General features: G+C 36.2%; 1 protein-coding gene across 4 annotated transcripts in view; it reads right to left on the bottom strand.

Annotated features, from left to right (window-relative positions):
- Window positions 1-14,851, bottom strand: part of sulf1 (sulfatase 1) — a 163,433-nt gene that overhangs the window by 46,520 nt on the left and 102,062 nt on the right. For all 4 annotated transcript variants that reach the window (XR_007935236.1, XM_051928722.1, XM_051928721.1 and 1 more), the window contains 2 exons: window positions 14,079-14,230; window positions 8,072-8,241 (listed from right to left, as the gene is read on the bottom strand). Coding sequence is in view for 3 of the 4 variants with exons in the window: in XM_051928722.1 (XP_051784682.1) it covers window positions 8,072-8,241; window positions 14,079-14,230 (322 nt within the window). In the remaining variant the exon portion in view is untranslated. The remainder of the gene's footprint in view (window positions 1-8,071; window positions 8,242-14,078; window positions 14,231-14,851) is intronic.

Raw genomic sequence — 14,851 nt, 5'->3', positions numbered from 1 at the left:
GGAAATTCCAATCTGTGGAGTTTAAATATGAATAAGGAGGACTAGTCTCGACTGAAAATGCAGTACAATGACTTACAGGCAGAGCAGTTAACAAAATGTATTTTAAATTGGTAGCAATTTTGAAGTAGATCTGCCTTTCAGAATTTAGCACTCACATCAGAGATTGCAAAACAGAAAGAAAATCTACAGTCTGCACAAACAGAATGCTAATGGCAAGTGAAAATGTTGATACAACATCTAGTATAGAAGTTACTAGAATATGTATTGTTACAAACTGCACCTGCGGTAAAATGATTAACCTTTCAAACATTGTGTAACATTTATTAGTTCCAGTATGTAGATATTTGTTCTTGAAAAAAAAAGCAAAACAAAACTACTGCAGCACTCCCTTCTTTTTTAACAACTTGTTTCTTCAGCTTTCTACCTTTTTTCACATCTTTCTTATTTTCTGATTCTACTTTTTATCTTTTTTTTCCTCAGTGTCAAAGTGGTCAACTGTTTTCATGTTATTATATTTTAGTTTTTGTTTTTTGGAAATGTATACAAATTGAGTCATATGACAGTGTTACACTTGCTACAGCACATGCAAACAACTTTACAAAATAAACATAGTAAGACAAACTGGGTAGCATTGTTACATTACAGATTAAGTTCAAATCTTGCTTCCAGACTGTGTCTGCATAAAATTTGTATGTTTTCCCCATGCCTGCGTGGGTTTTAATCCAGATACCTCCAGTTTTCTTCACCAAAGGAAAGCTGGTTAGTTTGACTGGAGATTCCAAATTGACCCTCTTCAAGTATGAGTTGACCCTGTGATGGATTTGCACCCTGTTCAGGGCTGTTTATCATTAAGTGCTACTGGAATAGTTTTTAGCCCCCTGTGACATTGAACTGGACTAGGTATATTGGAGAATGTCATGTTAAACATAGTGGTGAAGCAAACTCTACATCTACTCTTAATTTTTGCTTTTTTAGGTGTGCTTGCAAATAATATGAAAAGCAGTTCCTGTGACTTTCATGTCTGTTTGGTTTTCCACACGAAATAACTCAGCCCTCAGTGGACCAATTTTACTGAAATTTGACATACTTATTCTTCCAGGAAATTTGTTGGTAAAGTTCAGTTTTTGTTGAGATATCTTGAATAAATAAAGATGTTTAAATTTTTGAAATTTCAAATTGAAAAGCATTGCTCAATTTGCAAACTTGTCTATCTTAAAGCGGAGAAACAGTCTGTGTGACTTCAGTTATGGATTAGCTCACAGTTTCAAATTTATTTTGAGAAAAGTCATTTCAACTTATATTTTTTGTATCAGTTTGTTTTCTTTTTACTCATCCAACAGCTGCTTCTGAAATCAAACTAGAAGCTCATGATTATCCTGTGTGAAGCGGGCATGTATATTTTTATTAAATGACCAAAATAAAACCTATAGCTAAGGATGGAAAAGGTTTATGGAATCCAAATTTGGATAGGGGTTTAAGTAAAGATGATGAGCTTTTATCTCGTTGTGTCACTGGCAAGGTGTCACAACCTCCAAGGAAGCAGCTCCAACAACCAGAGATAAGATGGAGCCACTGGTTAAGGTGGCCAAAATGGCAAAAATAAATTACTACAATGAATATTATACACATAATGAAGAAACTGCTATTGAAAATAGGTTCCTTTGTCAAGAAAATCCCAAAACAAATGTTATGATCTGAAAAACAGAACTTGGGAAGCACACAACACAAAAAAAAAAATATCCCCAACAGAGATACACCAGCTCATGTCTCCTTCAGCCCAAGTTATTTATTTAGAAATGAATATAAAAGGAAAGAAATGCTGTAAGCGTAGAATATACAAATGTGTACTCAATGTCTACGATACAATAAAAACAACCTCATTGTTGTATTATTCACCACATTATAATAATTCAATATTTTTCTGACACTATAGTTTATCTGCAAAGTTCAATGCCTGCTCTCCATCACAATCCAAAGCAGCCAACAATTTTACTCTGAGGCTTCAACAGAGATTTTAAACGTTCATGGGGTACTGTTTTTTTTTTAAAATGTGATATTTAAGAAAGTTGCACTATAATTAATCACAGGCCCTACACAACCAATAACTAAAAACAGAGCATCAACTGATACCATTTTTACTCTACTTCAGTTAGACTCTGCTGTCTGTAAAAGATATTGAGCCACCACAAGCCTATCTGGGCTACATTTGTAAGTACATGGTATTGTAAAGTGCTTTTGAAAAGCTTGTATTTAATGAAGTCAACTAGGACATGTATCACTGATATTTCTGAATATGACTCACTGTTGCAAAAATATGATGAAATAACTAACTCATTGACATAACAAACAAATGTACTGTAAACTTTCAAACAAGTTAGCCTATTTCCCAAATGCCCATAAATGTTATGCCATGCAAATATTTTCTAACTTTTATGTAATACTGAAGTTTATAATAAAACATTTCCTCAACAATTTATGAACTACATTTACTTTACTACTTTGTTATTTATTTGCAATCTGGGGTAAAACCATTTAAATTCTTCTGTAAAATATTGTTTTACCCCTTCACAAGGATTACACAGGTGTGGTTTTGGTAAAAAAAAAAATATATATATCCTGGAAGCTTTAGTTTTATCTTGTTATCTCCAATCTGTTCCCAGTTTGATGTACCTAGATCTACTATATTTACAATAAATAATGAGACATTCTTGCATTGAATCCTTAATTTATAACCATATGTATATGGTAGCTTTGCATCACACATTGGCAATAAATCTCTTAAAAAGTACATATTACAAAAAAAAAGAAAATTGAAAAGTTAAGAATTCCTTATTCAACCTTTACATTTCTAAAAGAAAATTCCTAATTTGCTTAAATGTAAACTTTCTGCGCATCCAACTCACAGGCTGTAATGTCTTTATAATGAGTTTTTTACACACACCAACCATTCAGTTGTGTGAGAAAAGTAGATGTCTTTTGCCTGGATTCATTCTGTTCTTTTTCTTGACTTCCTGAACTTTAACCTAACTGCCCACTCCATTTTGAAAGAGTGACAAAAGAACCTTAATAGCTACACTCCAATAGCCAAGTGAAGCCTGAAAGAACTGGGCACAAAAGAAAGTCACCAGGAATTTGGGGTCAAAGAAAGAAACTGACAGGCATCACACCTTACACCCTGTGCACAAAATGCATCTGCCTAATGAAATCACATTCACATACTAATCATTACAAGGTGGCCACCATGGAGGGCAATTAGCAACTCTGCATTTTTTCACTGAACCTTGCCACATTTTGGTTTATACAGCATTAAATACCGAAGGCAAAAATGGCATTTACAAATCATCCAACCTTTGATTTGCTACACTAATATCTTTATTAGCGTAGTAGTTTGAAAAGCTGGATATATCTGGGCAGAAATCAAACCTGGATGGGATGCCTGGCCATTGCAGGACACACACCAAGCTAAACCTGTTCATACTTGACCAGTCGTGATTGGCCAATTCACCTAACCTGCACAACTTTAGGAAGTGGGAAGAAACAGGAATACCAAAGAGAAACCAGAACTGAAAAAAGAGGCCTTTATTCAAAATAAAATCTGACAACTTAATGTTAATTAAGTAAGAAGCATAAAAGAACCTACAACTTGTATTCAAAAACTATGGATCAATTGCATATAAAAGAACATGCATTTCTACTGTCCTAAAATAAAATGCCTCAAAAGGCTAGATATAAACATCGGTAAACTCTCCATATGTTGTTTACAAATGTAAAAACTTACACTTGATTATTAATTCTGAACACATAAATCCCATGTACTGGGTGATTATCAATAAATATTTTTTTGGGGACCATGTTTTAATTACAATAAACTTTTCTGCACACCAGTAAAGTGCCTACCAGGTAGCCCCTACCTACATTTTTTTGAATTTCTTTAACATATCAGGTCATAAGCTTTTGATTAAGACTGAGGTCCAGGTTTTAGCCTCATCAGTTTGCGAATAAGCATGTGACACACAGACAGAAACTAGCATTTGATAGATATATAGAATGAATGGGGGTTCCAGGGTTGCTTTCTTCCTGGCACAAAAAGCTTTATAGGTTCTACCCCTTCCAGGATCAAGAATTGGATTAGGAGAGTTTCATATTTTATGCTATATATGTTTTGTAACTGATCACATTTAAATCACCTTACTGTACATTTGCAAACTGTTAGTAACATCTTGACAATTTTGTGAATCTCCCCTGCACTCAACTCCTTCAGTCGTATCCCATTTTTGCCACATTTGTCAAATTTCTGAGGGCTACACTGTGGATATGAGTAAGAAGAAATGAATGACAGTCTCAAGCCAGGTGGCTACAAAGCTGGTAACTGGGATGTGATCCATAATGGGTCACCATTGTCTAACAGTTGAAATCTGCTTCAGAGCAACCCGATCACATCAACTGGATCACTTGTATTCTTAGTATCCCAGAAAATAAATGCACAACAGTGGCTAAACCACATCATTACAAAAAAAATGTAAAAAATTATCAAAATCTCCCAGATAAAAATCAACGTAAGACACTGCAAAAAAAAAATATATACAAACCCAAAGCTTTTAGCAGCAGAGTTGAAATTAAGGACTGTAAAATGAACTACTCCTATATCATCTGGAAGACCATAAAAACGGGTTTCAAGCTGGTGCCACATTTTCGTGACTCCAAAGACAGGCTTTTGGTTACATAAAGAATTTACATTCACCATTAAGTAAGCAAGCCTTAAGGCTGGTTTCAATTGTGGTAGATGAGGTGACAAGCAATTTCATTGACGTCTCCCCAACCCTAAAAAAACAACTAAATATTTTTTTTTCTTTAATTTACAGGAGATGAAAGATATAGTACACATCAGTTTTTTTTTTTTTAATCACAGGCTGTATATGAAGAATGTCCACATTTAAAGTGTGAACTTAATTCTAGTCTACCCTGCAACTATTTTGTTTCAGGCTTTTGGTGAGTAAAGTCAAAATAAAATCATGAATTATTTCATCCAACGTTGCTACGAAGTGGCCTTCTTGTTTGAATACAATAAATCAACAGTCATAAAGCAACATAAGCCTTTTATAGATGTCTCAAAGTCACCAGATGGCCACATGGAAATGGGATAACCCAAACCATTGTTTAAACATATTTGGTTTTATTTGAAAATGAATGTGAAAAAAAACAAAATATGAATAAAAATACTGATTATGATATAGTACAAATATATGTATAAATCATAATGACCAGATACCAGAATATGCCATCATAACTTCACTCCAAGTTATAGATGCAGATTTTTTTTTACTCTGTATTTCTTAACTTGATTAATTTGATTGTACTTCTAATAAAATGCATCTCCCTTTGGTGCGTTAATATCATTGTGTGATCAAAATGATGCTGCAGTTTTTAGTGCTGTTGCCTAACAGCTATAGCAGACCGAGGTAAAATCCCAGTTCATTCACTTTCATGTGGCATTTACATCTTGTTCTGTTCTTGTCGGTTGTCAGCCTGAGTACTAATGTTTTCCTTCTATATTGTAAAGGCACCTGTTAACTGGTGACTCTAAATTGGCCCTGTAAAAATGAATGCAGTTGCATATTTAAAGTGTGCTGTCTTGTAATCTTGAATTTTATTAAGTGGGTATGATGATGAATGAAGAATGGATGACAAAGTTTTTTTAATCAATGTCCTGGACCCTTGGAAGTGTATACCATCTACCAGGACACACTAATAGAGGTTTTGGAATTAAGCAGATACATATAATTGAGCTGGAGAACTGGGTAAATGAATCTTAGAGAAAGAAGAAATCCAAGCAAATACTAAGCAAAACACACCCCATGAAATGTTCAGATGAAGAACTCTCAATACACCATGGAATGTGGGTATTAGATAAACTATTAATCCCAAGGGAGAATATTTTTATTATTAAACAAGTTACCATTTCAACAGGTTAAACATTTTAAAGATTTTATCCATCCATCCATTTTCCAACCCGCTGAATCCGAACACAGGGTCACGGGGGTCTGCTGGAGCCAATCCCAGCCAACACAGGGCACAAGGCAGGAAACAATCCCGGGCAGGGTGCCAACCCACCGCAGGACACACACAAACACACCCACACACCAAGCACACACTAGGGCCAATTTGGAATCACCAATCGACCTAACCTGCATGCCTTTGGACTGTGGGAGGAAACCGGAGCGCCTGGAGGAAACCCACGCAGACACAGGGAGAACATGCAAACTCCACGCAGGGAGAACCCAGGATGCGAACCCAGGTCCCCAGGTCTCCCAACTGCGAGTAAAGATTTTATTCCTCTGCTAAATACAGAATAAGAGACTGGAATTAATATAATGCCTTTTGAGAATTAACAGAAGTACAATGTTATTTTCTTAGTAAGCTTACAAAATTAAAATGTGAAGACATACATTAAATGTGTATTTGTAGATATACAGCTGCTGAATATATTCACAACCTGAATACAGACAGGATACCAACACTAAACTTTGAACGGCACATTCATTTCATGTTTACTGGACTCAATCCAGTTACTACATTAATAGTCCATAATATCAGGTTTAGCAGAAAAAGCCGGCCATTCTAAGTTGCCATTTTCTATCAATAACGTCTTTCATTTCCTCAATGTACTGCCACAGCTAAGAGATGAAACAAGGATAAAGGCCCAGCAGAAATGATGCTCAGTCATCATATGTTTTACACAAACTGACAACATAACAATCTAAGGGTTGGCTGACTATACTTAAGGCCAATGTAAAATAGTGAGCAACTGACTGTCCAAGCATGTTTTTTGATATCTCAGTTTGAAAGATAAATGAGAACATCACCAACAACAATTTCCTTAAGAAAAAAAAATTGAAAACTAAGATTAACTCATATATACTGTATGTATATATTATATATATATATATATATATATATATTATATATATATATATATATATATATATAGATATATTGTGAGAAGCAGCCCGGACACAGACAGACGGACATCATATTTTCACCCAACACACATTTATTTACACTATTTACAGTTCAATTATGCACAAACCCAGTGCCTCCAGCACCAATCCCCCAAAGTCCAGGCCTCTCTTCTCAGTGCCTGCTTCCTTCAGGCCGCCTCCACTCTTCTCCACTCAGACTTTGTCCACTCCTCGCCCGACTCCAGTCATCGTTTGCATGGAGGCGGCCCCTTTTATATATGCCCGGATGGGCTCCAGGTGCTTCCCGACACTCCTCCGCGGACACTCCCCTGTGTGGTGGAAGTGCTGGCTGTGCTCTTGGAAGCCCTCCAGGTGTCCCCAGTCTTCTTCCCCCCAGCACTTTCGGGTGTGGCGGAAGTGCTGAGGTCCAGGGTTCTCCAGGCACTGGGGCACCCCCTGGCAGTGACCACGGGCCCCTACAGGTTTGAGCTTCACAGCTCTGTACCCGTGGCCCCCAAAGGAACCAGGGCGGTCGCCCCCTCATGGTCCGGAGGAGGCATAAGCCCTGGCGTCCCGGCTGGGTGCCACCCGCAGCCGTGTGCCAAACGCAGCCGTGTGCCAATATTATATATATATATAAATAAATAAATAAATAAATAAGGCTGTGTTGTTATTTACCTTGCATGAAGTTGTTTGAAAGTAAAGTACTTACCAGGTATCTCTGCTAGAAGTGGTAAGTGTAGCCTGACAAATATAGAGTTTAATGAACCAGGCACACAAGGAAAGTGTGAGGGAGCAACATTTAAACTGCATCATCATGTTGCTCAAAATAAAAATCATAACTGTCAAAATAATCAATGTTTTAGGTATAATACGGAGATTAAGATTAAATCAATAAATAAACAGGTGATAATACAACAGCAAAACATTGATATTAGTAAGGTATTTCATTTGCCATAAAAATATTTTTATAAAGAACTACAGAATGAACTTTTCAGATGTGAATTTATCCTATTATATGGAATCTTTGTAAATGTAACTACAACCACAAATAAAGCCTATGGATGATGGTTTTCCCTCTTAATTAGCATAAATGCTAGCTCTGTACTCACATGTGTTGAGATGCATTTGGGAAGAGTTCAGAGAACTGGGGAGCTGAGTCTTCTGGTCCATGAGGAGCAGCATGGCTGATGACCATTAGCACTGGCCTGTGTGGGTACATTCGCTTGGACAAACGAAAGTAGCTGATGCTGTCATTGGTAATTAGATCTGTGAAGTAATCCTACATTGATAACAAAAACAAGAAATTTTAATACAAAAAAAATTATAAAACATAAAAATAATTTTTAGCATCCAAAGACAAACCAAGGCGGGAAAAACACTATATATATATTAGAAAAAGAGTTTGCCTAATGATGAATACTTCTATATGGTATTCCTTTTGCTTGGTTTAGGCTGATACACAGATTTTTATAGTTATATACAAGAATGGACTTTCATTTTATTTTAAATTAGGATTACCAAATCCACAGCAAATAACAGAAACAGCAAAAAAAATTGCTTCTCTAGTTTTTTTGGGGGAGGAGGGGGTAAAAAAAAGGAGCAACTGCATTTCTGATGCTTCCATATTAGCTGCATACTCAGCACATACATTGGTGCCCACATTAAGGTGTTAAACTGCAGATCACAAGTCTGTCAATTTAATCTCTACATCTGGCTCTTTGTGTGACTCTGATTAAAATCGCTCAACCTGGCTGTGTTCCAAACACAACATATATGCTGATACATATGTTTTCATCAAGCATACTATAACTATGTACTAGTAAAACTCCCTGGGGCGGTGTTCACTATTAAAAACTCTATATGTTTGCTCATTTGCACTCTGTTTCCATATAAAATCATTATTAAGCTGGCAATAAACACCTGTAACATCAAATGCGCTAGAAGGCAGAACCCATAATTAAGGAAGTTTAACAGTTGTCTGTAGGAAGCTCACTGTGCTCTGTAAACTTGATAATAAAGCTGAACCTAATAAAGTCAATAGCAGATCTTACAATAGCAAAAATGATATTCAGATTCAGTAAAACAGACTTTATAGCCCATTTAGTGAAGTAATGACATCATACCAAAGAAAAAAAAAACATTAAGTTACTTTAAAAAGAAACATGTGCTACAACGCTCCAAAACAATGGGATTTTTCTATCAACTAACAAGTGAGAAAATGGTTGAAAAAGGCATGACTAATTACATGCTCAGTAACCCACTAGAGCTGCAGGCATAATGCCCAGACTTTATGGTGTATGTTAATAATCAGGCCAGACAGTCAATTTACCATCCATTTTCTTCTTTAAAAAAAAAGTACACTCCATACTGGTAGACTATGCTCTGTATCTAAAACTATAATTATGCACTGGCCCAAAGATGGAGGAATTGTTAATAAGCTTTCCAATGACATCAGTACTCCACATAATTTGAAAATACTTTAGCTATGATGAAGTTAAATTACATTATATTTACAATCTAATAACTATGTATATTTCAAATAGCTTTAATACCCATATTACCATTCCAGAATCTGAAGCTTCTCATAATTAATTTACAGCAAATGTATCACATTAAATTGTGCTTATTTACTTTAGCTTTGGCAATTTTTTTTATAAATGACACAGGACAAAACAGGTTGGAAAATGATTGACATTATACGGGATACAGTATTGACTTCTGCTTCTTAAAATTCTTTATTTTTTATCTATCCTTCCAAGTGTCTTTTGCTGCCCCACCTTATTACTCAGAACTAGAGCTGAAGGTGATATACTATATTATTTCAATAGGCAGTGACAAAAAAAGGGCAGAATAAGTTTAAGTAAACATAAAGTGTCTGTAATTTGCCATGATGATATGAGTGTGAAAAACAGTTTGCTTTGCTACAATCCCACCCTTGTTACTAGACAGTGTGCACTGTCTAATTTTAATCATTTGTTTTCATCCACTCCCCCATGCCAATTCCCTATTAATAAGATGCACTATATTTTATTATTCACTGCCATAACTCTACAGTTCATAAAAGTGCAGAGTCTGTCAACTAATGGTTATTTTATGAGTGCTTTATATTCAATTTTTTTTTTAGACCTTTAATCATGTTCCAATTAATTCTGTTCGTCGGATTAAACAAGTCTGAATTGTAGATAATCTAATCTCTGAGGTCTACATTGAATTACAAACAGTAATGTAAAATCTGGCAGCCCCCAGTTTATACAAACTAAGTTGTTGTTGCACTTGTAACTAAGCAGTTACTATGTTTTGTTACCTATCATGCTCCCTTCCTTACCACTAGATGCTAGAACTGCTCTTGCCGATTCATCAACATAACGAATCCTTTTAAATGCATCGATCTTCTTCTGCAGTTGGTGTGTTTTTAAGGGCACTGGATATACATTCTCCACCAACCACATCCCTTTTATAAAGAAGTGTTGACAGGTAACTTTGACAGCCAAAGGCTCATATACAGGTATATATTTCACCAGAAGGAAAGTTCCCTGATTTATCAAATTACATGTCTGTAACTACTATAAAAAACATTTCCTAAAATAATAATATTCAAAATAAAAAAATAAAATAAATAAATAAATAAATAATAAAATTCAGAAAAAAACAGAAAAGAAACACAGACTGATCAGGTAATGAACAGATATACAAAGATTCCAGTGAAGACCTTGGGAAGACTATAAGAAATTTAAAGGCACACCTTCCATTTATAACAACAGTTAATAATAATTCTTTCCATTTATATAGCACTTTTCTCACTCCTCCAAGTGCTCTACATAGTGAGTGGGGAACCACTTCAACCACTACTAATGTGTAGCATCCACCTGGATGATGCTTTGGCAACCATTTTGCGCCAGTACACTCACCAAACATTAGCTGTTAGATGGTGAAGGAGTGACAGAGATACCCAGTTAGAGACGGGATGATTAGGAGGCCAGAATTACCAGGTCAAGGTGGCAATTTAACCAGGACATTGGGATACACCCTACTCTTTATGATGGATGCCCAGGGATTTTTGTATGACTACAGAGACTTCAATTTTACATTTATTTGAAGGACGTTGCCGAGACATTGCAACTGATATCCCAAAGTAGCAAAGAAAAAAATGCAGGAGCAGTTCCTACCTTTGATGACATGACACGTTTGTTAATGCTTTTATTTAAACTTTGTGACAAATTGATGATATTTAATTAAATCATCTGGAGCATTTGCCACAAGGTTGCAGATAAGATGGGGGAATATATGTGAAATACCTTTTTACTGGATTATATGAGCTATACTGAATATGCTCGCAGTCAATAGTGCATAGTGTGCTTGCTAAATGCATCTTCTTTGTGCTTTGTCAAACTCTCCTCCTCTCTCTTTGCTTCTGCTATTTGCATAAAGCAGCATGAGCCATTAGTCACTATCAGCGCTGGGGGGGGACACAGAGGTTGGGTGCATGGGCTGATACAGCACATTGCCGCACCCACTACACAACGAACCACATGGATTGGGAACCGAGTACAGTGGGTGACACCTGTAGTGTGTGTTTTTTTTTTTTATATATACAGTGGCTGGCGTGCCAATCCTGCCACCAACCCCCAAGTTTTCCCTGTAAGTTAGAGGACGTGCCTGAAGGGCTGGATGCAGATTAACATCATACTCATAACGAAGCAATTGCAGGTTAAGGGCCTTGCTCAAGGGCCCAATGGCGTAGAGTCCCTTCTGGCGGTTCCAGGATTCGAACTAGCAACCTTCCAATTTCTAGCACAAATCCCTAGCCTCAAAGGCACCATTCTGTCCACAGTCACAGGGGGACACAGTCATGAGAATTTCCCACTGGTTAGAGAATTATTAATGACAAATATCAAGTAATAAAAAAAATATTTGTTGGTTAATTTTCATTTTTTTTACAATGTCATCAAATTTCAATCAAATCTATCAAGGCACTGTTTTTACCAAAAATATTGAAATGTCCTTTCTTAGCTGATACCTAATGCTCTAGATGTACCATCCTGCCCAACTTCCACTCTTTAGCTAGTTAGAAAAGTGTTTTTGTTGGTGATTTAATCATCTTTGCATTTTGCACATACACACGGTGGATGTCAGGGACCGGGGATGAGAGTACTTCCTGGACAGTTTCTCCTCTGGACCAACAGAGGTCAGCCCCCTTGGTTTCCAGTGGGGCCATGTGTCATGAGCAAGGGAGCTCAACCCTGCTGGGGCCTGTAGCCACTGCCAGGGGGGCACATGGACGCTTTCAGGGTCCGGAAGAAGCTTCTTGGGCAGAACAACCAGAAGTCAATGGCCCTTTTTTTACAAGGAACCCGGAGGAACTCCCAAATAGGGAGTTATTATTTTTATTTACTGGAAATGCATTTTTTTCTTGAAGGTACATCCATATCAATACCAGTTCTGTAAAGAAAACATTATATGGACTTGATAATAAACACTTCAACACAAAATTACCAGACTACATATATATCCAACAGTATATCCAACTATGATTTAAAGACACAGGATTAAAGTGAAGCTCTTTTTTTTTTTTTTTCTCAAAACCACTCCTTTGCGAAGGAAGAAGCAAAATTCATTCATCATGAATCAGGACACTTGAGATCTGCTAAGTGATAAAATTACTTACATACTTTACAAACAAGCAGGCATTTAAACTGCTCAGATGACTACTTAATGAAAACATTTGCAAAATGTAGAGCTTTTATTCAAGTTTTAAAACACCACCTGACCGGTCAGCTAGGTTATCACAAACAGGCAGAAGACTATTTAGGGTTGCCTCAAAGGTAAAGTCTGAACAGATGGTAAAATGTGCAGGATGATTCTGCACCCCATGTGCTAGTGAGTCTAAAACAAGCTGTTGGGGTTCCACTGATATACATCATTGCTTAACCAAGGCAAGTTCAAAATAAGATGAACTCTATTGTTGTGTTTTGAATTAAATTGCAGCTTGAGATATTAAACCCAGCTTGACTTTCTAACCTGTTGGCTGGCAATCATTATTACTCTTCCACATGGAAGAAATTCCTTTTATGAACATGCTTAATGAATATTTTTACACATTTGCTTCTTTCAACTGCCTTTTTTAGATCAGCAGTTTAAAAGAGATTGAATTTTCATTCTAATGTTCACTTCCTCGATTGTGTTAGTTTGTGATAATATATGGTACTGATGAAGACTTAATGTATGTATCATGGTTGGTAAATGGCACTCTTTACTGCACTTTTTGACTACAGGTTTCCAGACTTATGTTAATAAGGTGATGTCTCAATGACAAACTGATCAGTCTTGAGAGAATGACAAACTTGTCTATGTATTTTTTTAATTCCATCAAGTAAATCAATATAAACTGTACATATATTTTGTAGCTTTGATAGATGTACTTTTTTACTGAGTCAAGAAACTCTTCATGACTAGTATCAAAAACTTGAAAAGAAAAAATAGTACAGCAGGGGTGAAGGTTTTTTTTTTCTTTTCTAAAGTAAAAGATTAGTAACTTACAGACGACTAAATGTTTTGTATCACCATGCCTTTACTAACAAAACCTCAGTCAATAAGTGTCTTAGGTCAGTCTGAAGTGGTAATCAATATTTATTAAAACTTTGGCAGGGATCCCAAACACCCATCAGAATGTGTGGGAGAGCATAGCGTGCTGCTATCCAACATTTCTAAAACTAGGATCTATCAACACACTCACATCCTGACTATGACACTAAATACAAAGCATTTTTTCCACATTTTCATGGAAAACATTTCTCCCTAAAGCCTATCAGTACACATGGAAAGAGTCAGTAACACTAAAACATTGTCTGGTGGAAATCTACTCAGTGCAGCTGTTTTGTCACCTCAATATACTATTCAATCAACAAAAAGAAAAAAAAATAGGCAGGATACAAATCAAATTAAACATGGGGCAAGTTCAGTTATGTATATCAATTAAAAAAAACTTATAAAGAAAAAAGCCAACCAAAGGGCAGATATGATAAGTGAAAAACCAAGCCATTAATTCAATTCCTGTTTTCTTAACACGCCAGCCACAAAAAGCAGTAAACCGTTAAACTCAGACTAGCAATCACATACCTTGGCATAGTCAAATCCATGCTTCTCCTTGTAGCCATTCCGACAGACAGTGTAATTATAAAAGCGAGAATTCTTGACGAGCCCAACCCACTCTCGCCACCCAGGTGGAATGTAGGTGCCATTGTATTCATTGAGATATTTCCCAAAGAAAGCTGTAACAAAAGGTTTAAGCATTAAAAAAAAAAAACAGTGCTCTGCTAGGGTCAAAGGAAAGTCATTTGGTGACTACCTGCATACACACCCTTTCTGAACTAGTAAGAATTTTAAAAGCCTAAAGATCCCATTTGCTCTTTAAAGATGGGAATTCGTATATCTATAAGAACACTGACAAAACGTGAGACAGAAATTTTCCAGGTTTGTTAAAAATCAAAACCAACAAAGCCTCAGACGTTGCTGGGTTCATAGAGTGGGAGTTTGTGCTCAGTTTTTAAACAGAAAAAAGTGCCCAAGATTGAACATGTATATAACTAATTAAATCACTACATTTTTTTGTGAAAATACATTAAAATGGAACAAAAATACTTGCTTAATTTCTCTTGGTTCTCTCCAGTTGGAGCAGAGTCATCATTGTTCTTGTTTTGGATGTTTCAATATGTATAGTTAGTACAACTGAAGAGCAAACATTATGAGGACAAGGAAAACATCTCAGGATCCCCACTCAGCAATTTTGGTATGCAATATGTCCATCTACTGGATCCAGCCACCCATTTTCTTAAATCACTTGATTCAATTTAGAATTGTTTAGAACTTGAGTTTGCATGTTTTCCCATTGT

The sequence above is a fragment of the Erpetoichthys calabaricus genome, chromosome 6, assembly GCF_900747795.2.
Source record: "Erpetoichthys calabaricus chromosome 6, fErpCal1.3, whole genome shotgun sequence".
Classification (NCBI taxonomy): Eukaryota; Metazoa; Chordata; class Cladistia; order Polypteriformes; family Polypteridae; genus Erpetoichthys; species Erpetoichthys calabaricus.
Note: the sequence above shows the minus strand (reverse complement) of the source record. Positions and strands in the feature narration are given on the sequence as shown.